We start from the raw sequence: 26,313 nt of genomic DNA on the forward strand, positions 1-26,313 counted from the left end.
TGAGAAGTACTATGGGCGTCATAAGTCTACATAAGGACTTTACATGACGCTGTTCATGTATGTAGTCAACGATTACCACTTACCATTGGGAGTGCCGTCAGTTTAATTACCATTCCAGTAACAAAAAGAAACTAAAAAAAAATATATATTATTAATGTAATTTAATATCGTAATTTTACATAAGACCAATGTCATAGTAATTGGAATATGTGTTAAAATAACATTTATATATTATTAGCTACTAGCTACTCGCCCCGGCTTCCATAAACCTTCCTCTTGAATCACTCTATCTGTTAAAAACCGCTTCAAAATCCGTTGCGTAGTTTTAAAGATTTAAGCATACATAGGGACGGATAGACAGCGACAGCGACTTTGTTTTATACTATGTAATGATTAAAATAATTGATTTGTTATTTTGTTTAAATGAATACTTAGGTTTGTAGAGTGAAATTGCAATTTTAATGAAATCATGACAGAATTTATATACATACCAATATAGAAATAACGTGTACGAAATACGTTTTTATGATCCTCCAAATATAGGTACTTATGAGTTATTTATGTGTCTTAACTTCGCGAGTTTATGAGACATTTAAATGAATGCGGGGACTATCAATAAAGTTATATTTGAACGTACCACCCAAGCCTTTGTTTGTAACTTAATTCTCACCAATATTATACTAATGAAAAATACATGTAGCAAGGCATTGTTACATTATTTTTCATATTTTGATATAATTCGGCTTACGCATATGATACTCACGGGTAATAATGAATGAATAAGAATTTTGATAAAAATAGCTATTTACATACTAGCCTATAGTCTATTATAATTATAGGTAATAAATTTACAGTCAACAATAAATATTTCAACTTTTTTGTGTACACAGATCATGAAGGAATCGAATGAATATAAAAACCTCGGAGATAGATTACAGGAAACAAAGTGAAAGCATAAAAATTCAAAACTTTTCTTTCTATTTCATTATCAATTCACAATCCTACCCTTTCAATCACAAAAAATACTTCTGAACTTCGCTGGTACTACAGATATGAGATAACATACAAATCAAATTTAAAATTATAAAAACGAATAGATTATTATATTTTAGTCGTTATAGTAATAAAGTGGAATTTAATTCAAAGTAATACTTATAAAAAATACTACAAATAAGATATATTCACCTATTTTTAAGCAATTTTAGTTATGAGAATTAACGGAAAGGGTCAGCTAGCATCCGTGTTTGCTTCTTTTTTATGAAGATCAAGGACTTAGGCATTTTTAATGATGGATGATAATAAGCTGGTGAAAAAGAAAAATTTTGTGGTGGTAGGTAGATAATAATTAATATATTTATGTATTAACTATTGGCAATTAGATATATCCTAATCACAAAACGTAACACATTACCATCCAATGAGTAACATGTTCATATCTGAACTTTGGAATATTTAGCCTCACCATGACGCAATAGAATTTCTGCACTTCATCGATATAAGTGGCCGCCTGTGTTCCTATGGAAAATTATTAGCATCGTTAACTATAATTAGTGTTCTCTATCTAATTGAGGAATTGCGTCCAGTTTATGCATAGTAAGTTGCCTATCAGTATTGATCCTTAATATAATACATATCGTCCAATCCTAAACTCGGGCCTACAAATTGTAACAAATGCTAATTTTAATTTTGTATATTTGAATATTCCACATTTTATTTAGTGTAGCGTAATAGCTATATGTACCTACTCATATGTATTTGCCAATTGTTATCTTGCTGGTCAGGTGGATTGATGTAAGATTTCAGGTTTTGGTTTTCTTTTTCTTTCGTAGAAAGAAAGTGTCCTCTAAAATAATACGTATTACGTAATATCCTAACTACTAACGTATACGTTGTATGATATTATAGAGAGATATATCAAATGGCTAATTATTTATTTATTTGTTTCAGATTACAACCAAGACATATCCTTCTAAGGCAAACAATCTGAAAACTGTGATATAAAATGACCGCAATCTTCAAAACTAAGCTTTAAATGAAATGTCAATCACTTCGAAATACATGAACGAGATTGTTGTGATAGTCGAGTTGTGAATATTGTACTCGGGAGTGGCGATGGAGTGAGGAGGCGGCGATGACGGCCAGGGAAGTAGAACTTAGTGGTGGCGCGCCGTGGGGTTTCCGCATGCATGGAGGTGCCGATCACAATCAACCTCTCAGAATATCAAGGGTACGTATGTGTAAATATTTTTAATGTACAAATATAAATTCTAAACGGAGATGAAAATAAAATGTATATATTTTGTAGATTTATTGAGAAGCCTTTTAAAAGTATAGGTAAACAAATGTGGTAGTCTAATTGATTATGTATTTTGTAAAAAGATACAATAAAATATTATTAATAAAAATACAAATAATATAAGAAGTGAAAGGAAATCGAAATTTGATATTTGTGCAGAATGTTTCACTGAACAGAAATAAAAAATAATTTTGTATTGAAGTGAGTATATCCAGATCACATAGTAGACAGAGAGAAACAAATACTATAATCGTTATATAAGGGTTTTTACAATCTCACACATAACTCCTGGTTCACTCCAGTTATATAAGGCGTCTAATGTAAACGTAAATTCCGAAGGTAAAGTATATTTAGTTGATAGTAAATCGAAGAACGTAGTACTTAAATTATATTCTAGAGAGTGCTATTTTAGAGAGTGTTATTTCTATCACGTAGGTACCTATTATTTCTGTATAACGATTCTTTGACGAGCAAATAAATCTTTCACGTAGAATATTCATGGTTGTAAAGTAAATTATTTTAGTGATGTGTGAGTCTGTCTGTGCTTTCTAATGATCATGTGTTAGTTATGTAACTAAATATTGAACAAATATAAACTATACACGAGCAACTATCCAGGCCTCACTACAAAGGCACAACTCAAACGTAGGTACGAGTTTCTTTCTAATTCGTTCAGCAAACCATAGTAATTGGGTTACAACTTCTATTTTCGAGCTGTGTAGCTGTTAGGTGAGTTACGAAGTAAGAACGTGAATACTTGTGTATTCATCGCACGTAAATTAATTACAGAGCCTCTGCACACGGTGACTTTTAGCAGCGGAACTGTCGCTCCTTTAGAATATACCTAGGCACGTTACACTTACGTACCGCTTTGCAATCGCCTGGTTGCAGCATCGCACTCTACTCAATACCTGCCATTGTATGCAGGGGAACGATCCTCTGGTATATTCATTCACATCAACCAGATGAATGAGATATCATTGAAAGCTCGTATAATACACATTTTGAACGAACTATACGTGACTAAAGTTTGACAAGCAAAATCATTTTATAATATTAAAGATAGAGTAAAAATGCTAACTACTCGTATATAAGCGTATAGAAGTTCTGGAAACGGCCTGAACTATGCCTATCTTAATGATGAAATTCTAGTGAATTTAATAATATAAGGCAGATATTCATGAATTTATTTTGCGTGCGTTCAATATTTATTTGTATTTCACTTGATTTATATATATCATGCAAAATGTTTTAAAGTAATTTTTGGCATAAATGTCAAACACATGGAAGACTGATGGATTCCATAGATTACAAATTACACAAGTAAATTTATTGACTGACGTTATACAAAACACATTTTAACAACGGATTTTTCAATAGTATGTTTATTATTATGTATGATTAATTCATTCCAATAGTATCGGTGAAAATAGAGATAGAAAATACAGATATATTTAAAAAAATACAGGAGTTACAAAGAATAAAAACAAATAAATTTCAATTCTGAAATATACGAAACAAAATAGAGCCCTATAATTTTGATAAAAACGCGAAGAAACCTTCTTATATTAAAATATTATAACCATAGTGTAAGATTTATATAATTGTATATGCATATTGGTAAATGTAACTGGCTCTTAATAAAGATAGGTGACACTGCATGTTGTCAACTCACCCGGCCGGCCAGCGGTGGTTCTGGGCCAGGCGGGTAAGGTCTGCCTCGGTGCCACTGTTAGGCAAATTGTAACATTTGGGCTGAAGTTGTACAAAAGTGGAAATTAAAGAAATATAATAATATTAAAGTAAATTAAAAAAGGCACGGACGAATATGTCTGTGGAAAATTATATTTAAAAAAAAAAACATTATATTATCAAATACTACTTATAAATACCTGAGAATCGACCTCCTAGTAGTAATTTTTTTTATGAAATAATAACTATTGCTACTTAACGCTGTATCATTTTTTGTAAATTTTCGTAGTTGTTATCCTATCGTAATATCTGTCTTATCATATTTTCTGAAGGCGCGATTTGCCATAAACTAACCGAGTTGATTTTTGCATTCACAAATCAGCAGCCTAATCAGGCGGCGATCGAATAAATCTATTAATTATTTTATTATCAAACATTTTAGCAAAATCGGAAGCTATTTATTTTTGTCTGATATTTGTAGAATTGCGACTTTTGGATATAAAGTTAATGCATCTGGTAGTCTCATAATATGGATTTCCGTACTACGGAAATTTCATTTCCGTAATTGAAATAATCTGTAATTGAAAGAATGTCCTATGTTTGAACAAATAAATTATGTTTTTATGTCTCTTATTGAATGAAAATAACAGAAAACTATTTTGGGAATACTAGTAATACAGGTAAAAAAAATACGAAATAATGATCAAATAGTTCAATTCTTCATAACGCCGTTTAATTATTTTGCATGAGCAAGTCAGCTCAGTTAGTCATAATTTCACCAAAAAATTATCAGGTTGGTGGCCAGGGAACCGCGTGCAGGTCACATAGTACAATACTAGAAATGGAATCATTATGTCCACATAACTTACGATCCTCTTCCCCATATTATACTATGTATGTATTTATAAAAAAATGTATCTAAGATGTATATCAGTTGTCTAATACCTTGCCTTAGCTTGGGACTAGATGGCGTTGTATGAAATTTCCAGGAATATTATTATTATTATTAATTATGTTATCTGTGTTATTATTAAAAGTGATGAAGAATAGGCGAAAAAATTGCTAGATGAAGAATTTATTATGAAATTAAAATCAATAGGTTCTCTATTTTTAGACCTTTACAACATACTTATGACATTGTTATTATTTTAATTATCCATACAAAAATACAATTGACACATCTAACATCTTTCTTTTTAAAGTAAGATGAAAGAATTGATCATTCATCATTTTTAGATTTCAGACATAGCCAAGTGTCTGCTAAATAATAACGTAGGTTCTAGAAGATAGCTTAAATTATGAAATGAAAATATAATTTGAATGTATTACAATCATCTTAATTTTAATATCGTTTAAAGCAATTACTTGATACCATAGAACTAGATAATTAAATGGAATCCTAACAAGTGCAAATTGGTTCAAACAATGGTACCTACAAGGAAGTTGTTTAATTGTTAGCGAAACTATTGGACTTCCATGTCTGTGTACGCGTATTTTGAAAATAGCTACATAAATGTAATATTATTACCTTCATATTAAATATATTTTTAGATTTTGATAGGAACATCAAACTCTAAAAATATATTTAAATTTGTATAATTAAACTATTGGCGTATATATCGCGTAATATCATCAACTATCGTTCAAATGAATATTTCATAAAATATGGCTTAATTTTTCAAGCGTCAAGCGTATTTTTACCTATATAATAAATTTTACGGTGTAGAGTAGTTAAAAATAGAAACTAGATTTTCTTATTCTTTATGTAATATAATTTATTCGTATTGACATTATCTAACTATAAATAACTATCGCTTATATGAGATAATATCATGACTCTTTCAAGTATTTTTATCAAAATTTAATCAAAGTATATATTTTTATAGAGTATAAAAAGTAGTGACAATGCATATATACTGATGTCGTCCAGATAACTTTTTACACTGTGATCCGATTTTAATGATTGTTTTGAAGTATTAGATAGGGTATACTTTGAAGTTGTATGCGGTATACCTTAAAATTATTCTCTAGAAAATATTAATTTCGATTCATTTTTAATACTTAAACTGACCGACTTAAAGTCTTGGCTATAATTCGTAATTTTATATGTAAGTTTAAAATAACAGTATAATTTATTGTTACACACTTCATTTTCTTTCAGCAGCGCTACAGCGATTCTATTCAGCAATTCCATAATGTGAGTAAGATTGTGTGTCAAATTGTGTTTGTTCACCAAACAATAATCAATCACTTTTCGTACTAACAACAGAGTGTGTTCTTTATTAAATTTGCTTTAGTTTTAATGCACACATAACTAATTTTATTTTGTACTCTTCGGTAATTAGATTCGTAATGCTTGGTTAAAAACTCGATTTATAAAACATGAAATATTATATTTAAATATGAAACGTTTATAAACTCTCGTAAATCTACAATATTATACCTTTCAATGCTATATTCCTATTAAATTCATTGGGTGTACAAATCACTATTATGATGATGTAATGAGTGAGGTTTTAACCCTATCTATTACCTATTACAGAGATTTTGTGGTAAACTCAAGTGTGTGTGTGTGAAATTATGTACGTTCATCATTTCTGTAGCGAAGAACTATTGCAAATTCTTTTATTAGTATATGATTCAATGAACGCATAAATATAAGGAACAATATGAAATATAATTACCAATATGTGAATTGTTTTTAACTCATACTTCTGGCAAAGAACGTCAATAAGACCATTATCAATGTAGTTTGTATTGTAGACGCTATTAAAATCAAAATCTAGTCATTGTTTCAGTAGGTATACCTATACATTGTATATATTTTCATGCAATTACATGTATATGAGTAACAAGTTAAGAACAAACATTTTATAACTATAATTACTTACTACTTATTAAAATAACCATGTTAGTGTATCAATGAAAATCTTGAAATATTAAAATTAGTATTATGTTTTTTTTTAAATTTTCACAGGTTTTCATCAAAGAATTTTTTAAAGATAAAAAAATAAAATAAAAAAAGCTTGCAAACCGTAGTAATAAAGCAAGCAAGCAAAGCGAGTCATTATGATTTTTGTCCATAAATATTTCTATAATCTGGTGAAAGGCTCTTCATAATCAAGAGATCCCTCAGTAGACATCAAAACCTTTTTCGGGTATCATTACGAGTATTGTGTACGGTTGTCACAAATAAGTCGAATACGTACAATCCATTATTATTTTTTGTTACTGAACCGTTTTGTTTACGATCCTTAACAAAACTGGAAACCTTATATACATAATTAATTTTATTTATTTACATAAGTGTATATGTTTTTTGTTTTAATTTTGTTAATTTATTTCCTCATACTTATATACATATGCCGTCTATTTTAATTTTATTAATAGGTACTCTCTTTCCTAACATTGTTTGTAAGAGATTACGTTAGCGATAAAACCGCCTTCTGTACCTTCTTCTTTATTTAATGTATTGTTATATTTTTTAATATATCTGCTTTTAATATTAGTGCAATAAAGGATTATAAATAAAAAAAATATATAAACGCTTAGATACATTATTCATAAGTTGTATTTAAATTAATTTAATTAATATACCTTTCAATTGTTTTTAAGTATTTAATGAAGTACAGAAAGTAAATTTAAGTTCCTATAAAGTCGTAAAAGTACCAAGCAATATGTATGTAATCAATCAATGTCTTAGTGTTTACATATATGTATGTGAATATGTTGTACTTACCGAGTACTGTCTCAGTGGGTGGTACTTTAGTCTCTACTTTTTAATTGTTTCGGTTGCGGGTTGAAATAATGTAATATAAATGTAGTATTTAGTATACATGTATAAATGTAAATAAATGTAGTGCAATTATAGTATATGAGGCATTGTATCTCAGTCCTTCGGAATTGCAATAAATGAGTGGTATACGGGCGTTACACCAGTTACGTGTGTCTGAGTGCTTAAATGTATACATAAAAGGAGAAAATGTGGAAAAAAAACTCTCTACACTTAAAAAACACTTACCATTAGGTGAGCCGAAAGCTGTTTGCAATTACAAATATATGTATATAAAAAAATAACTAATGTATTATGTACTTCTCTATGGCAACAAACAATTTAAAAACGCTTTTATAAATACCACGTGACTAGCACAATAACACTTACATACAAAAGCGTCTATTGCGAAAGCTTCATTGTTTAAGGTTTTCTTAACGTTTTTGTCGCAAACTGTACCAGTAGTAAAAAAATATTAAGAATTTCATTTTCCTTATTGTAAAGTTGTAAGGAAATACAGTGAGGCTTTTTCTTCACGTAACATTTTCAAGGCAATAATTTACAAAAAAATATTTAATTTACTGCCAGATTTTTACCGGCTAAAAACCCCAAGGTGTTCCTAAACTTTCCTTTTTACCACAGTTAAGGTAATGTGCGAGCAGTCTTCTGCAACATATATACCGTACCTAGGTGAAGTCAAGGCGAGTCTATTTACGTTAAAAGTAAATAGAATTAGAAGTTTACTTAGTATAACAATATAAATTTATCTAGTAATATATTACAGTAAGATTAACTGTAGACCAGTGACTAGTGTTGAAGAGGGTGCAAAGCTGGTGCCATTATCTAGAGATTGCGCGCTCGACAATGCTTTGCTGTTTGTTGCTGCGTGAAGTATGCTTTACGCTTGACAATCACCAAGAGATGGTTCGATTGATATAAAAACATACAATTCTGTTTTTGTAAAGACTTTCTAAATTGTTTTAATTCATACAGAGTTTAGATTTGAGGCAGCTAAAAAACTTCTAAAAATTTTACCGCTTGTATTACTTTTTTAAATCGCGGTAGTCTAGTTAGTTTTTTATACTGTACCTATTATATTAACTACGATAAATATAGGTTATAATGTATAAATTATGTATTTGTTATGAAATTTAAATCCATGTACATATACATACTCTTCAAGATCATCTCAATTATTAAGATACTTGGTATGTACACTTATGATTTGTTTCTTACATAGCATATGACCATATCTTACTTATATCACAGATAATGTAATCTAATATTATAAACGCGAAAGTTTGTGAGTATGGAAGGATGTTTGTTACTACTCTATCATGCAAAAACTATTATCTTCCTTCATTGAGTAACAAAAAATTTTTAAAAGTTATAATTGAAAAAAAATACTAAAATATAAAACAACTTGGCATTGAAACAATTTGTGGCGTTTAGCTTTGCTCAAATATTTTATATCATATTACCACGACAAAGAAATTGTCTCGTAAAACAAATTGTTTAAAAATTTCAAAGTTCATGAATATCGAATTTCTTGGAATCCATTAGTTTTTATTTCTAATGCTCGACATTGCTTACAAAGTACAAAGTGATAAACGTACAGAGAATGTCCCGAAATAAGTAGGATAAATTGAGCATAGCGTAGGATTCAAGTAGATAGGAGGTGGATCGTGCAAGCGACGCACGTGCGTCGCGGAGTCACGCGGCTTACGTGTCCCGCATATCAACCTTACTTAGTTATAACTGCCCAATCATGCTTGAACCTCGATAGTTCACTATCTATCCCTGCTTTTATCTTTATTACTTTGTCAAGAGGAGGAAGAATGGCTCTAATTATCTTGGTGAATTCACAAAGCTCCCTATACAATGGAATTACAAGATTTATCCTATCGCACATCACTGTGTTTGTGTATTAGCGCGATTTGGTTGTATGATACCCAATTATCACTTTGAAACAGTAAATTGAAATATTAAATAATTAAGTATAGTAATAAATGTTATATATTGTATTCACCAAAGCGGTAGTTCCTAAGAAACTGAGTAAGCCTAAATGTAAAGTTGAAAATAGGTAAAAAGCTTATATAAAATAAATTGCGAGGTCGCATGATCGATACGCAAAGTCCAAATTATATTTTCAGTTTTCGAATTTGTTTCTTGACGAATGTGAATGCGATGCGAATGCATCATACACATGACCATAATTGACGGGGTTAAAAGTCCTTCTTCATTCCAAGATCTATGGAGCAAAGCCGAATTTCATAATTATTATGTAAGAAGAAATGTTTCTAAAAATAAACTATTGAAAAGTGCTTATATTATAAGCACTTTATATTAGTTTATTTTTAGAAACATAATAGTTTATTTGAATAAAATTAATCTTTATTCTATTTCTATAAACAAAATACCTTAGAACCTTTTTATAATATTATCTCATCATCTTCACAAAATTACCGATAATAAGAAGAATATCAAAATATCAATATAAAAGGAACACTGCCCATGCTGCCAGTGACAATTATTCAAGCATAACAGACGCATAAATAAATTATTAACAAATTAACTTTATTATTCCTAACATTTGATTAAATATTATCAACCAATTTAAACCAACTATGAATTACACTGCCATTTTACACTTTGGTTATTTATGCGCCATAAAAAGTGGGTGCCCGGATGCCAAACATTCATCGTAGTTGTTGACATAATCAAAACCACCTCTGCTTAACTCTTTTTGGTATTATACGCATTATGAATAACATTATATGCATAATGTTAAAGTTTTAAATGAATGAAGACGTCTAGTGTCGAGTGAGACTTCTCTCTTTATCTAATTATACTAACAAGAAACTATTAAGTACTTGTGCATTAATTACAACACAAGAAGATGTGACTCTTGTGGGAGCTTTTTGTGTGACGTCTTACCGTAAGTGAATTAATTCTGACTTACAATGTATAATTTAGTTTTATGTTATAAAGCCATAGTTAACTACGACAGTTGTCTTATACTTAAATAATTTGTCATTAGTAACATTGTTACTAGTAATAAAGTTGTATTAAAGAATTCTTCATATCATTCAACGATTGATATAACAATCAATCATTGAATGATATGTTGATAAGATTTCAATCGTAACTAAAGAAAATATTCAAAAGAATAGAGACATTAACTATAAAAACGTCGATCGTCTCTAATAAATTTAATTGTTGAAATATTTTATTCTTTTAATGAAAAAATACTCTAATAGTCTTAATAGTCTAAATGTATTTGTTTGAGCATTTTTTTAGTCAGACAAATAAACTTTTATTCATTAGTGACGATAAGCTTATTGGTTTGAACTTTTTAATTTTATTGCGATAGGTATATGTTTGTAGGTAGGAATATTTAAGGCGATAACATCTTCGATAGTTTTTTTTTATTTATATATTTGGCAACATACTTGGATCGAATAGAGGATATGATTTTAATAAGCTTCAGTTATTACGTAAACTGAATATTTAAGCAATGATAATGCCACGAATGCCACGAATACATCCTTTATATAAATTAATATAGGTATACACTGTTATTTATTTAGTTCCTGCTGTGAAAACATTATTTTCTTTTTTTATAAGCTATGCGTGAATAAAAAATCTCAAACATTTTAAATCATTTGAAATGTTATTTTCTTCTACAATCTATAATCTAAATATGTGGGTGTCATTGGCCTATTACGGATATACGAGTACTAAACTTGTAACTTGTAGACTTATGAGACGCTACACTTGATATACGCTACGTTGATAGTCCAACGACTTCGATTTGCCTTCAAATGGATTAATATTCGAAGCGAGTGATGAGCTCGCCGCCTACCGACGTAACAATAGGCGTGTGTGCTCAAACCCTCACGGCGCATGCATTTTCGTTTAATGCCCATATAATGTTCCAATGAAATTGGCTGTGACATCGCGTGTCCACCTTTAGTATCGCCTTTGGCCTTCTTGGGGTAACTGCACAAGTGCCTCTAGACTCACTTCTACCACTATTGTTTACCTTAATTATGTCATTCGAAACAGTAATTTTTGTTGTCTTAAGCTTGTTAAGTCATTAAGTTTTTGTTCAGTAATTCTAATAACATAATTTTTGTGAGTATATGTTTTTGTTGTGTAGTAATTGTGTGGAGTAATTCCAAGAGTAATCAGGCGTCTTGCGAAATAATAAACAATGATATGACAGCGAACGGATTTAATATTTGAGAGGCATTTTAAGGGTGTTTGTTGTACGAGAGTGAAATTGGGGGGTGGAGGTGGGTGGTTAGACTGTTCCGGAAGGAAACATGTTGAAGTTCTGTTCACCAGCGGCGCGACGCCGGGAACCGAATGCGGTTGGTAACTCAAATAAAGTTTTGCATATGTTTGTGTATAAATATACTTAGATGATGCAGTGAGGTTCCGATATCAGGACTACATGTTGGTATGTTGTAAAAAGGCAAATGAGTTGTGATTATAAACCTTGTTATTTTTTTCTGCCCACTAATAATAAGTAATTTAAATCTAGATACAAATATAAAACATTTGTAATAGACTAGTTTTAAGCAGTCGATTAAAAATTATTCATTACACCAAATAGCCCATGCAATCTAACTACATCATATAAACATCTTTATATAAATATGTTATAGTTAAGTAAACTATAATACAGTAAAGAATAAACTTAATTTATTAAAAATACTTTCTCAGTATAACTGAAAATATTCTTAAAAATCTAAAAAGCCAATTGAATAAATTCTGTACGAAGTTACCACTTTATTATGTTTATGAAAATATATGGAAGTAGCAATAAAAAATATTACATATGTTTTCTATATGTCTGATATTGTTAACAATGTCTTTTAAAATAATTCGTGCGACCCCAGAGATGATCCTATATATAATATATATAATCCTTACTTTCCTTACTAATATTATAAATGCGAAAGTAACTCTGTCTGTCTGTCTGTCTGTCTGGCTTTCACGCCAAAACTACTGAACCGATTTAAATGAAATTTGGTACGCAGATAGTCTATACGCCGAGGAAGGACATAGGCTACTTTTTAATGCGAAAAAAGGGTTGTAAGGGGTTGAAAATGGAAATACAAGGTTATCTTTATGCGGTTTAATACACACATAGTATAATACTGGCTTAACTAAAAAATTAGAAATTTTGGAAAGTCTACTTTATAACTGTGGTATTAAGTCTAACTTTAAAAATTTTAAATTTCTGAATTACACCAATATTGTACTAGATATGCGACATAAATAAACATAAATGTCATTTGTATAAGCAGCGCGCATGCGAAGTTGCGCGAGCAACTGATTATTGTCAATCCGTTGTCTCCTTATAAATTTAAATGTATAATCTCTGCAATATTATTTTATAAATACATAAATATAATCCTGGTACGGGCTATAACTGATGACCCTGCTCTTGGACAAGATCGTAATCACATATTATTAATATTTTTGAAGATTAAAACAATATATAATATTAAGAATGAAGTTGTCTATACATATGAACAACATTTCCTTGAAAGAAACAACATCTACCGTTCCATCCGAGCTATTCAGGGTCGGAATACGCGTTTCTCCCTTCTGGCCAGTAGAGTCAAAGTATGGTTTGCGCAAGTAGAGGGATGTTTGCAATTTAGCATTCACATCTATTATTTTGATTTAACAAATTTTTATTATGTTATTGGCCAACTGGACCACCAATTTACAAAGGAAGTTAAAGAAATTTTTAGACTATACATTAAATATAAATAAATATGACATTTAAATTTGTAAAAATGTCACCATTCAAGGGGTAAAGTAAAATAGCAGATAATAGTTTTTATGGAAATTCGTCATATTTGAAGCTAGAACGATGAAACTTTTTTCATTCGTTTTTTTGTCAGTTGGTCAGTTTAATAAATACCTTACTAATATTACGATAGTGAAAGTAACTCTGTCTGTCTGTCTCACTTAAATGCCAAAATTACTGTACTGATTTAAATGAAGTTTAAAATCTAGATCCTGAGAAAGGACATAGGTTACTTTTTAATCCGAAAAAGGGTTATAAGAGATTGAAAGAGGAGGTTATATAGAAGTATCGTCATTTTTAAAGGTTGAAGCTTGAATCTTATTTTTTGCGGTATTGATTAAATATAATTAACGAAAATGGGTCAAAAGGTGAAATATGGTAGGCAAGTATTGACATTTTTAAAGCTAGAAGCTTGAAACTTATTTTTTAGGCTGTTGAGAAAATATTAGTACCTACCTTCACAGGACTCAGCCATAAGTGAAATTTTCATTTTTGGAGCTAGAACGATGAAACTTTTTTATTGGGTTAGATTATTAATATATATATATTATTATTTGGTTAAGGTCACTATTTTACGCAGACGAAGTCGCGGGTACAGCTAGTATATATATATATATATATATATATATATATATATATATATATATTATACTAGAACAAAGTACATTTTGTATAACAAACTGATTCCCGTGAGAAATAAAAAAAACTATAGTAAACACTTTCATTTCGTAGGGAACATCATGAAATTTTATTTATAATTTCTTTTCAAGAGTACTAGAATGATGATTTTTCAATAGTGATTTGTGTTTGCATTTATTATGGATTTATTAATATATTCCAAAATAATTATATTGGAATATACTCAATTAACTTTTTTTTGGTAAATGTAAAAAAATACGTTATCGTTAATAAACATAGAAGAAATTACAGAATGAATACCGATGAATAAATATTTTGCATTATTGTGATAATCTATATAAATTATATACCACATAAAGAAAAAGTTTAGTAATTTATCATTAAATATTTAATATAGTTTATTTTTACATATATATATGAATTTTATAATTACATTTATTTTATTAGAGGTACTATTTTTGTTACATTAATAAGCACTGTTTTTTATTTATATCACGAGTGATAACGCTTACGACGTTTTAAGAACAATAATATAGTTTCCTAGTATACTATTAAATATATTATAATTAAATATAAGATAGTCGGAGCCAACGAATAGGTTGGCTCCGACTATCTTAATAATAAGCCAATTTTCACATATACATAGGTATTTCATATCATATATATAGGTATTTTAATTCAGTAACTTCTTTTGTCAAGTAACACAGCGCCATCTAGATCCAAGATAAACTAGCTAATGTTCGTGTTATGGGTACTAGATTACTGATACAAATATACATACGTATTTTTTTTTGTAAATATAAACATATTATACATAGAAAACACCCAGACCGATACAAACAATCATACTCATGAATACAAATGTTTGTGCCGTGCGAGGAATCGAACCCGTGACCATCGGAAGTAAGGCGGTGTGCTAAACCACTAGACCACCGAGCCCATCGTTTATTTACCAAATAGAATAAGGTAATAACTTTGGTCATTCTCTCCCATATCAATAACAATTATATCTCATATAACAATAATATATACAACTAGCTGTACCCGCGACTTCGTCCGCGTAAAATAGTGACCTTAACCAAATAATAAAATATATATATTAATAATCTAACCCAATAAAAAAGTTTCATCGTTCTAGCTCCAAAAATGAAAATTTCACTTATGGCTGAGTCCTGTGAAGGTAGGTACTAATATTTTCTCAACAGCCTAAAAAATAAGTTTCAAGCTTCTAGCTTTAAAAATGTCAATACTTGCCTACCATATTTCACCTTTTGACCCATTTTCGTTAATTATATTTAATCAATACGCAAAAAATAAGATTCAAGCTTCAACCTTTAAAAATGACGATACTTCTATATAACCTCCTCTTTCAATCTCTTATAACCCTTTTTCGGATTAAAAAGTAACCTATGTCCTTTCTCAGGATCTAGATTTTAAACTTCATTTAAATCAGTACAGTAATTTTGGCATTTAAGTGAGACAGACAGACAGAGTTACTTTCACTATCGTAATATTAGTAAGGTATTTATTAAACTGACCAACTGACAAAAAAACGAATGAAAAAAGTTTCATCGTTCTAGCTTCAAATATGACGAATTTCCATAAAAACTATTATCTGCTATTTTACTTTACCCCTTGAATGGTGACATTTTTACAAATTTAAATGTCATATTTATTTATATTTAATGTATAGTCTAAAAATTTCTTTAACTTCTTTTGTAAATTGGTGGTCCAGTTGGCCAATAACATAATAAAAATTTGTTAAATCAAAATAATAGATGTGAATGCTAAATTGCAAACATCCCTCTACTTGCGCAAACCATACTTTGACTCTACTGGCCAGAAGGGAGAAACGCGTATTCCGACCCTGAATAGCTCGGATGGAACGGTAGATGTTGTTTCTTTCAAGGAAATGTTGTTCATATGTATAGACAACTTCATTCTTAATATTATATATTGTTTTAATCTTCAAAAATATTAATAATATGTGATTACGATCTTGTCCAAGAGCAGGGTCATCAGTTATAGCCCGTACCAGGATTATATTTATGTATTTATAAAATAATATTGCAGAGATTATACATTTAAATTTATAAGGAGACAACGGATTGACAATAATAAGTTGCTCGCTCAACTTCGCATGCGCGCTGCTTATACAAATGACATTTATGTTTATTTATGTCGCATATCTAGTACAATATTGGTGTAATTCAGAAATTTAAAATTTTTAAAGTTAGACTTAATACCACAGTTATAAAGTAGACTTTCCAAAATTTCTAATTTTTTAGTTAAGCCAGTATTATACTATGTGTGTATTAAACCGCATAAAGATAACCTTGTATTTCCATTTTCAACCCCTTACAACCCTTTTTTCGCATTAAAAAGTAGCCTATGTCCTTCCTCGGCGTATAGACTATCTGCGTACCAAATTTCATTTAAATCGGTTCAGTAGTTTTGGCGTGAAAGCGAGACAGACAGACAGACAGACAGACAGAGTTACTTTCGCATTTATAATATTAGTAAGGATTGTCTTACGAATGCAACATATAAATAAAAATGGTAACATATGATTTTATTAACAATCTTACTTTATTATAAACGCGGAAGTTTGTGAGTATAAATAGATGTAAAGATGTTTCTTACTCTTTAAAAAAAAATACTGAACGTACATATTTTAATGAAACTTTATAGTAATGTACCATATTCATCAGAATAACACAAGGCCTATAAATTTAACGAGGGTGAAACTACGTACACAGTAAATGAGTCTAAAATTATAAATTTCCTTAAATATATTCAATAAATAAAATGATTAACAATTTAAAGGATGCATAAGGTTCATATATTAAATTTCTCACAGTACTGCCCCGTTTATTTATTTGTTTCATAATGATAACAATACCACAATTTATAAATAAACATAATTTCCTTCCATTATTCCAATTTACATCCTTCGTGTGCTGCCGTATTTTAACCGTAATGTTATTTATACATTATTTCAGGTGAATCCGGGGCGGAAGGCGTCGCTGAGCGGTATACGCGAGGGCGACGTGATATCATCCATTAATGGTAGATCTACACGCGGCATGAACAATGCTGATGCCCACGCCATGCTCAGATCAGCTGGTCCGGTACTTCGACTTGGCCTCAACGAGTAAGTATCGGAAGTATGAATATATGATTATCATTCATGATACAGAATACTTTATTGCCTTTATTATAGACAACTCTCTTCTGATATGATGAGGAGGAGTTTTTAAATGGATGATAATGGAATGTATCCTATAGGATCCATTGGTGCTTCACCAGCGTATATGGTATACCATATACGCTGGTGAAGCACCAATGGAGGATAATAGAATGAGCATGTGGTCAGGACGTGGCGAATTCTCTAGGAAACCACGGTTTCCAATCATTTATTGGTTTCCAGAGAAATCGCTTGGTGGTTAAATTAAGATATATATTGTAATGAAAGAATCACTAGACTCCAATACTATTAATACCCTTCCCACCAGAAAAGAACGATTAAAACAGGAGGAGAGAGAAGAGAAAAATGGAAATGCTTTTTTATTTACTAAATCCTTCATTCCCCTGTAGGGGGCTGTTCTTTCCTTGCATAGTAGATGTATAGTTGTGATCTATTCATCTAGATGTCTCTTATATCTTGAGAATAAAAATTAGTAGTGGTGATACATTGTAAATTATGATAACTGTATATCATAGTGCAATAAAGAATATATGTATATATATATTATTGTATTAAAGTTATTTATGTACTTAATTAAAACATATTGGTAATTTGTTATTAATAGTTACTAGAATGACTAGTTAGTAATGTTTCATAGTAACTTGCTGTGGTAATATTAACTATTTAAAATCAAAGAGGTAAGGTACTATAATAATGATCATCATCGAATATTACATATTAAAGAAGTGGTATCCTAACTACTGTATGAAATTGTAGTAATAATTTACGGTTCAAATTTAAATAATCCTATTAAAATTGTTAATGTCCCTTAAAATGTTTCATTATCAGTTTAAAATATTTATCGCTTTCTGTATAATCTTATACCATATTTAAATTAAATTCAGACTACACAACAAAAACAGACTACAAATAAAACTTGTTGACGAATTATAAAAAATGGTAGACTCTAAAAGTGATAATAAAACATTTTTCGGGACATTAACAACTTTAATTGACTTAATACTACGATATTGGATCTTATGGCAGATCTATTTGAGTCTTACTTTGGGCAAATTGGATGAAATTGGGCTTGGCATCTGCTTATTAGCAGATAATTGTTGGATTTTTTATGGCTCTGTAACTGCATCTGATTGATATTAATTTTATAGTTTTTATCAATATCTATTGTAATCCACTACTTAGATGTTCAGTTGTTCATGTATAATACATAAAGCTGACATCTCTTCGTTACTTTGCAAGAGAACTGAACATTGCCTTTCTACAGATTACTCAGAAAGCAAATTGAAGCACTTAGTCTCTACATGATTTATAAAGTGGACATTTTGTGTGTACGAGTACAGTGCTATGTTTTGTGACAGATCACAAAGCCTTTTCTTTGACTTGTCCCAATACTTACACATAGAAAATTATATGGATTTATATGTTTATATTTGATTTTGTTTCGACATTTATATGTTAGAGATCTGTTGTTTTTTTAATTATTACTTACGTTTGATTACCATACTAAAGGCACATTTTATGCCTATTTTGGTTGAAACTTAACTGCTCACGAAACTGTAAGTAAAACGGTAAAAATAATAATTAAAAAAACATGTATTATTACTGTTTTTCACAACGTTTTGCCGTATATAATTTATGCTTTTTTATAATATAAGTAATAGACGAATGTTAGATATATAACCATTCAGAAAAATATGTACAAAGTTCTTCTAGTCATAGAGGTGTAGTATTTTGCTCAGATTTACCTAAAGAAATAATTTTAGATATCGCAATTTATACGTTCACTAAGGGAAAATTGCGACTATGCCGTAAATTATAATAGATTTTTTATTTCGATGATACAATATTTATAACTTGGATTCAAAATTTTATTCTAATCTAAGTTTTGTTGTCGCCAGAGACAGGGAAATGTCACCGAGAAGAAGATCAATTGGCAAGAGTACGGAGTTGAGAAGTAAGTTTGGCAATAAGTAAAACTTATACAAGCTACGCTTATATACGTATACTATCTATATAAACTTATATATATATATATACGTACATATTTAAATGGATGATTATAGATTGGTGTACACATCTGTATTAACGGTTTACGCTGGCTGGGCATCAGTGGAGGATAATAATTTGAATATGAGGTCAAGTCAATTACCTCATCATGACAGGAATTTATTATGATGGTGTCTAAGGGGAACCGCGTGGAGGCCGAACCGAACCGAACATGGTACATTGGTACAATGTGGTATTGGTACAATACCGCCCTCGAACTAATTAGTAACTCAACTAATTAGTACGTCGACATTATATCTAGACCTAAACTTGAGAGAAGTTTCTTTTCCATTCAGTGACATTATAATATAATCTATTTATATAAATATTAAATTTCATCATCTGATAAAACAATAAATAGATGTCATTATGGTCGAAGCATTCGTAACATGTAATAGTCGTGCATATAATTACTCAATACTTTAGTATTATATGATATGTTATACTACATATTTTTACATCCAAAACTTATGGAAGTGTATTCAAAATTTTATAGTTTTTTATTTTTATCTCTATTTTTGCATTTAACATTTACATTGTTTCCTGTATGTGAAACATATTATGAAATACGTATTTATACACTTTTTCTTGGTTTCAGGACCGTCTCAGTTGATTACAGAGTTTCAAAGTGGCAGAGCAACTCCACAAGCTCCTGTATATGCAACAATAAGACCACCTATTATATCGCAAAACCGACCGATATCGTCAACAATGGGATCTTCTCTTAATTCTATACCAACGGCTCTTAGTTCCACAACACTAGTAAAATCTGTTACGACTAATGACGAACCACTCAAATTCCATCCAACTAATCCTTTTTATACTACATTACCTTCAAATTATACCAGTGCTTCCAAACTGCCATTACCAAATAACAGAGCTTATTTCTCTGGTGTAGATAGAAATAAAACCGATGAAAATATATCTTCATATAACGATATCAGCACAGATTTTAAATCATCGACGCTTTTTAATAGTAAAAACGAATCAGGTCCTAGTAGTTTTCCTCATGAAAATATTAATGACTTGAAATTTACGAATGGTTATGACGACTCAAATAACAAACAATTTTTGAATAATGATAAAAACGGCTATCTTAATAATAGTGCAACATATCAATATCACGATGAAAGTCTTCCAAATATCACTAAAGGAGAAGGGTCTAATCCTTTTGAATCAAAAAGAAATAGTGATCCATTTGAAAAATATTTGCGGAAAGAAAATAAAAAATACGAATATAAATCAACGTTGCCTAATTCTCAGAGTGAGACAAATTTTCAAAAGAAAGAGGAAATCAGAAAGCATACCGTTACCGAACATAAAATAAGTGAAACCGAGGAAGTGAAAACCATTAAAAAAATAATATTTAATGGTTCTAATGACCATTGTCAAGATAATACTGATAGCAAATATGGTTTTTCCGAAAACAAAGACATAAATGAATCTAAGCTGCAACATATTTTAAATAAAGAAAAAGTGAACATATCAAATGAACGACCTTTTCCTACTACATCACGCCAAGAAAATAATTATTATAACAACTTCGAGAAGTGCAAGCAGGATGATAGTAATTGTACATATTCTTCGACATTTGAAGATTTTTACAGCAATTCTCAATCAGGTAAGTCTATAATATTTTTTATTGTTTCATTTAAGAATATAATAATGATTATTAATCGTCTTGCTTCATTTAAGAAATGTCTTCAATTTGTTTTATTAGTGGAAATTTCTAGATACTACTATGTATATTCTCGTAAAAAAAACGTTGGAGCGTTATTATCTCAATTCAAAAGTTGATTTTAGAAAACAAATATTTTAATATAAAGTTGCTAATCAAGAAGTAAGGTAATTTTTCAAAGTCAGTGAATTTTTTAATTATTATAACAACCTAAAGAAGGAGTGTTGAAGTACAATTAAGCAGTATTTTATAATTATTTACATTTCAGTTTTAAACTTATACATAATTTTTTCTGTAGTCTATTTACGTAATTCAAATGAAAAAAGTTATTGTTCGATACTGAAAAATATTACGAGTACGCTGATTTATATGAACGACTTTATCACATTCCACATATGCATAACTCATAAACTTCTGCTCTGCTGCTAAAGAACTACTGTTAATCATCACTAAAGAAAAAGATATTGAAAAACTGCTAACCAAATATTGCATATTAAAAAAAATATCTTGTCAGCACTTAATGTAATTTCATTTGAAATACAGACGTATAACATTTACTTACAAATTACTGACTGTTTGTTAGAAAAGTTTGAAAAGAAACAAATAGGAACAACTTGTTTTTGTCTCTAGGAACCTAAGGCTAAAAAGATGAATTATTCGCCGTCAAGTCAATTACTTGATCTAAATTAATGAAAAAACTTCCGAAGGGTTATCTATTCGCTTTTAAATCAAGATATCGATTGAAAAAACAGTTCATTATAAAAGTGGCGTTCGTTGATAGAATTCTGTGAGTTTTAGTGACTTGCATCATTACGGCAACTCTCGGAAACTTCACTTACTTTAAAGTCGGAAGAAGTGACTAAGTCGGTACGCAAGTGTTCCAGACTTGTTTAAAGAGCCATCGAGGCGTTGAGACATTCGTACATACTCTCATGAATGCAGATTACATAAGAGTAATTTTGTCGTTTTATCTATTGTATACTAAATTTTTATCATACCTATGTATATTGCGTCTTAGTAAGCAATTTTAAATTATTTCAGGAACGTAGATTTCTCCTAATCTTTTAAACATATTACATTATTTACAGTAGGAGAAATCTACGTTCTGAAATAATTTAAAATTGCTTACTAAGACGCAATATAGGTATGATACTATACTATACTATATGATATACACAGAGATGGAGTACTCAGTACTCAAATAATAAAAACATATATATCTTAATCAATAATATTAGTTCGGTATTATATTGTAATCAATTCGTATAGAGCAAGGTACGATATTTGCCTTACATGTATTTTGCTATTTTGTAATGGCAGGCGTTACTAAAATATAACTTGCACTTTTAAACTCTTGTCATTGTAGCAGAGCGACAAAGTATATTTTATCTATTCATCTATATATTCAACAAATAAAGATGGACTAGTTTTTAAGTCATTGCTATACTATTATTATTAAATAATAATCATGAGTTAGGACCCTATTTAGTAATACTACTACTTCGTTAGTTTTATTTATAAATATTATTTTATATATTTCTGTAGTACAAAACAAAGTCATCCCCGCTTAGATCTTTTAAACTACGCAATTACAAGAGAAGAACGTAATTCAAGAGGACTATAATATTTTTATATCTATAATACACATGCACTAGGTGAAGCTAGGGCGGGAAGCTAGTCTATAATATAATAATTAAATATTACTGTCACTCAACAAGTGAAGCTAAATGCCGTTTTTCCTTTAAAATTCCAGAGATTAACCTACTTATATCTGTAGCTTCCTTAATCGTGTCTAATAGTTTTTAAGAAGAGAAGTGTAACGGAAATTGACCTCCTCTGAGAATTATCCGCGTCGGAGCAGAAAATAATCTTCAGTGGCATAATTACTTTTTCGACTGTTTATTTCTTTCCTGCTACATTTTGGTGTTTACTTTTATTATTTTATATATATATTTATTTATTAGGCAGTTACGTTACAATTTTTATATACAAGATGTTTTACAGAATCTGTAACAAATTACTATTTATGAAAATAGTTTTAAATAAGAATATGGTAATTTAAAACAGTAATTCAGAGAAATGTTATTACGTATTCAAAACCAGAATCTCTAAAGCTTTAGGTCGTCAGTACTGATCTGGTCGAAACTAACATTTTCTATCTCAATATTTTATCTCTAACTCTTGTGCAATAAGAAACACCGATAACAGAATAAATTAATTCGAGAAACGGCATAAGGATTACCTTCTCCCACGTTGAATGCGTCACACGTTCTACATTAATAATTGACAATTAACTTTCCCATCTGAAGTTGCAGTAGTGAAGATATAGCTATTTATTTAGTTTTTTATTCGGAACACCAGGAAGAAGCACTATTGTCCTCTAGATTTAATATATTGTTAAGAATCTAGTGCATTTGGATAAAGGTTAGTTTGTTCAATTATGCATGGAACTAGGTTAAGATGCTATTGTTAATTCTACGTTCATTAACGTAAGTAGTTAGTTATATACACGTTACGGATCATAAAATCCAATATTAAAACACGTATTGTTATCAAAAAATGTAAAGCTGACATATCATAATAAAGAAAAAATTATATAAGTAAGAAAGCAAAGTATTAGCATCAAAAGTGCGAATAGTAATATATAATATGTATACTATAGTTTGTCAATAAAAACCATGTAAATAAGGTCTTATCAAGAAATAATGGACCAAACAATCATATAAAATATACTTTAATTATAACAGCTATCCATACTAATAATAAAACGAATATGTGTAAGTCTGTTTGTTACCTTTCATGATTAAACAGTTGAACTGATCCTAATGAAATTTGGCGTGAAGATATACTCTATCAAAACACGGATATACCTATCTGTTATCTAATACAAAGCTGAAGAAATCATAACTGATACTAATTATAGACATATCCACTAACAGAGTATATTCACGATACTTACAATGGCGTTTGCTTATCCCTGAAATGTTGCGAGGCCGCAACAAGTATGGTATGGTGTAGAAATCGTCCAACCTCGCTTCCGCAAACACACCAGATGCGCAGATAAACCAAGACAGCTACAAGCCTTATTATATTGAATATGCAAAACTTTGATACCTCTAGGCGTATATCTCATTTACAGAAGAAGCAGAATGTTAATGCTCAGAAGAAGTCATTTGTATATTATTTGTCTATATAATATATTTGTTATATTTACATGACTTTAAAATGGCTGAACGGACTTTAATAAAATATGACGTGGTGATAGATTGCATCATGAGTACGCGTTCTGTTATATTTTGTGTTAAAAAAATATATGAAAAACTATCAAATGGGGTGATAACAGATTGCAGAAATTTTCTCGACTTAGTTGACTAAAGTATCGACATTCAATTATAATTTGCATAATTACTTTTTAATGTATATCCTATGAGTTCTTAATAAAAATAATATCGTAGATGCTTTGTCATACTATATATACATAACTTAATTATATAACAAAGAGCCTAAAATTATAAAAAATATAATATAATAACTAAATGTGTAATTCTAACATATAGGCAATATTACTGTAAGTTAACGCAGATCGGGTGTAACGACATAGGCTAATATTATAAGTAATAGAAACCATTGTGACCAAGGATATGAATGGTAACCAGTTGTTTTAATATAGTCTTTATTCTTGTTTAATGACTTCGCAACAAAAGTTCCTAAGTCATTGTGTATAGCAAGCTGTCCATCAATTACTCGCCTTGGACTAATGAGACAGCCAAGGTCCCACGGGCTTGCCCTTAGGAGTGGCGTTACGGTCTACAGACGATCTGGTTGAAGCTTCCCGATTCTTACTCAGTACGTCGTTGACTTTGACAACGTTCTTCAAGACTTCATTGTGAATAGTCGTGTTTATGCTTTAAAAGTTAATATCTATACTATACTATAGAATTCTTGTAAGTGATCTTGTAAGTTATTTTCGAGAGGATATGGTATTCGTGTTTTAAAAAATGAACTCACCTTGTTTTGCAAGTAGTCCGTACATATTCCATCCAGTGTCTGATTCGTCTGCTACGGAAACTGATGATAGTGAGGATTCAGGCCGCGAAAAGACAGTCAGCGACGGACAACGAACGAAAAAATATAGCGATCCGAAACGAAGAACAATAACCAAAGTCAGCAAGAAGATATTAAAGGCTATTGAAAAGTTAACATGTAATATAAAAAGATACAAGAAAAATAAGAAGGTTTTTGAACCTACACCACTGAAAAAGGGTTAGTTGTAGCTGCTATAATGATTTTTAAGATAGGTCTTTCTATCATTTACAACGCTTATGTCTGATTCTTTTAACAATAGATTGATTAAACTGTTAATGTTTTATTTAAGAATGTTAATATGACATGCTGTACCTAATATATTGTGTTGAAAATTAGAAGTCATAAATACATTTAATCAAAACGTAATCTTGAATAAATAATACTTACACAAATTACCGATTAAATTCTACTCTATTAAATTACAAATTAAAAATTTTCACAATTTACAAAATACTAAAAAAAGGATTTTGAATTCAGCTTCAGCTATCACTTATTCTTATATTTGTGTTTCATTATATATATTATATTTACTATATATATTTAATAATAATTTGTTACTAGTATATATCGCTCGATCGATGTGCGTTATCGTATATAATCAAGAGAGGTATTTTCTATCATAAATTCTATTAGTTGGGATTAATATACTCTCGATCCTATGCAAAGGACGGTCTTGCGCTTAACGTCTATTATGTTAATCATAATTTTCCTTCCATTTATCTTTTACTATATTATAGAAAGATAAGCTTCATATGAAAAATATATTTTTTTCAATTAGATATCTACTGTACTATCTATCTGTCTATTGAAAAATTTGTATCAGCTGGGTGCTAAGTTGATTATTATGCATCTTCGCTATATCTGGCATTATCGATGCTTTAATAAATTTAGTTTTTGTTTGTGTGAAAAAAAATTGCCATTTAATATTTATTTATTTTTCATTATTATAATTATTTTAATTATATAAAAATTTAGCAGGTAATACAATACCTATTTCTTTTTTTTTCCTTTGTTAGTGTAATTACTTGGTGACCTAACCAATTTCTGTTCTAAAAAGTACAATAAA

The 26,313-nt window shown here is 29.7% G+C and overlaps 1 protein-coding gene across 1 annotated transcript in view; it reads left to right on the plus strand.

Moving 5' to 3' along the window:
• LOC131841735 (N-acetylmuramoyl-L-alanine amidase domain-containing protein SAOUHSC_02979-like) overlaps positions 1-25,429 on the plus strand; it is a 45,110-nt gene extending 19,681 nt beyond the window's left edge. Inside the window, exons 2-7 of the mRNA XM_059190054.1 lie at positions 1,948-2,227; positions 6,153-6,185; positions 17,232-17,383; positions 19,336-19,391; positions 20,082-21,104; positions 25,206-25,429. Of these exons, the coding sequence (XP_059046037.1) occupies positions 2,132-2,227; positions 6,153-6,185; positions 17,232-17,383; positions 19,336-19,391; positions 20,082-21,104; positions 25,206-25,429 (1,584 nt within the window). The 5' untranslated portion in view covers positions 1,948-2,131. The remainder of the gene's footprint in view (positions 1-1,947; positions 2,228-6,152; positions 6,186-17,231; positions 17,384-19,335; positions 19,392-20,081; positions 21,105-25,205) is intronic.
• Positions 25,430-26,313: the final 884 nt, after the last annotated feature.

This window comes from Achroia grisella, unplaced genomic scaffold (genome assembly GCF_030625045.1).
Source record: "Achroia grisella isolate CSIRO2021 unplaced genomic scaffold, CSIRO_AGI_Agris_v1 utg1920, whole genome shotgun sequence".
In the NCBI taxonomy this organism is placed as follows: domain Eukaryota; kingdom Metazoa; phylum Arthropoda; class Insecta; order Lepidoptera; family Pyralidae; genus Achroia; species Achroia grisella.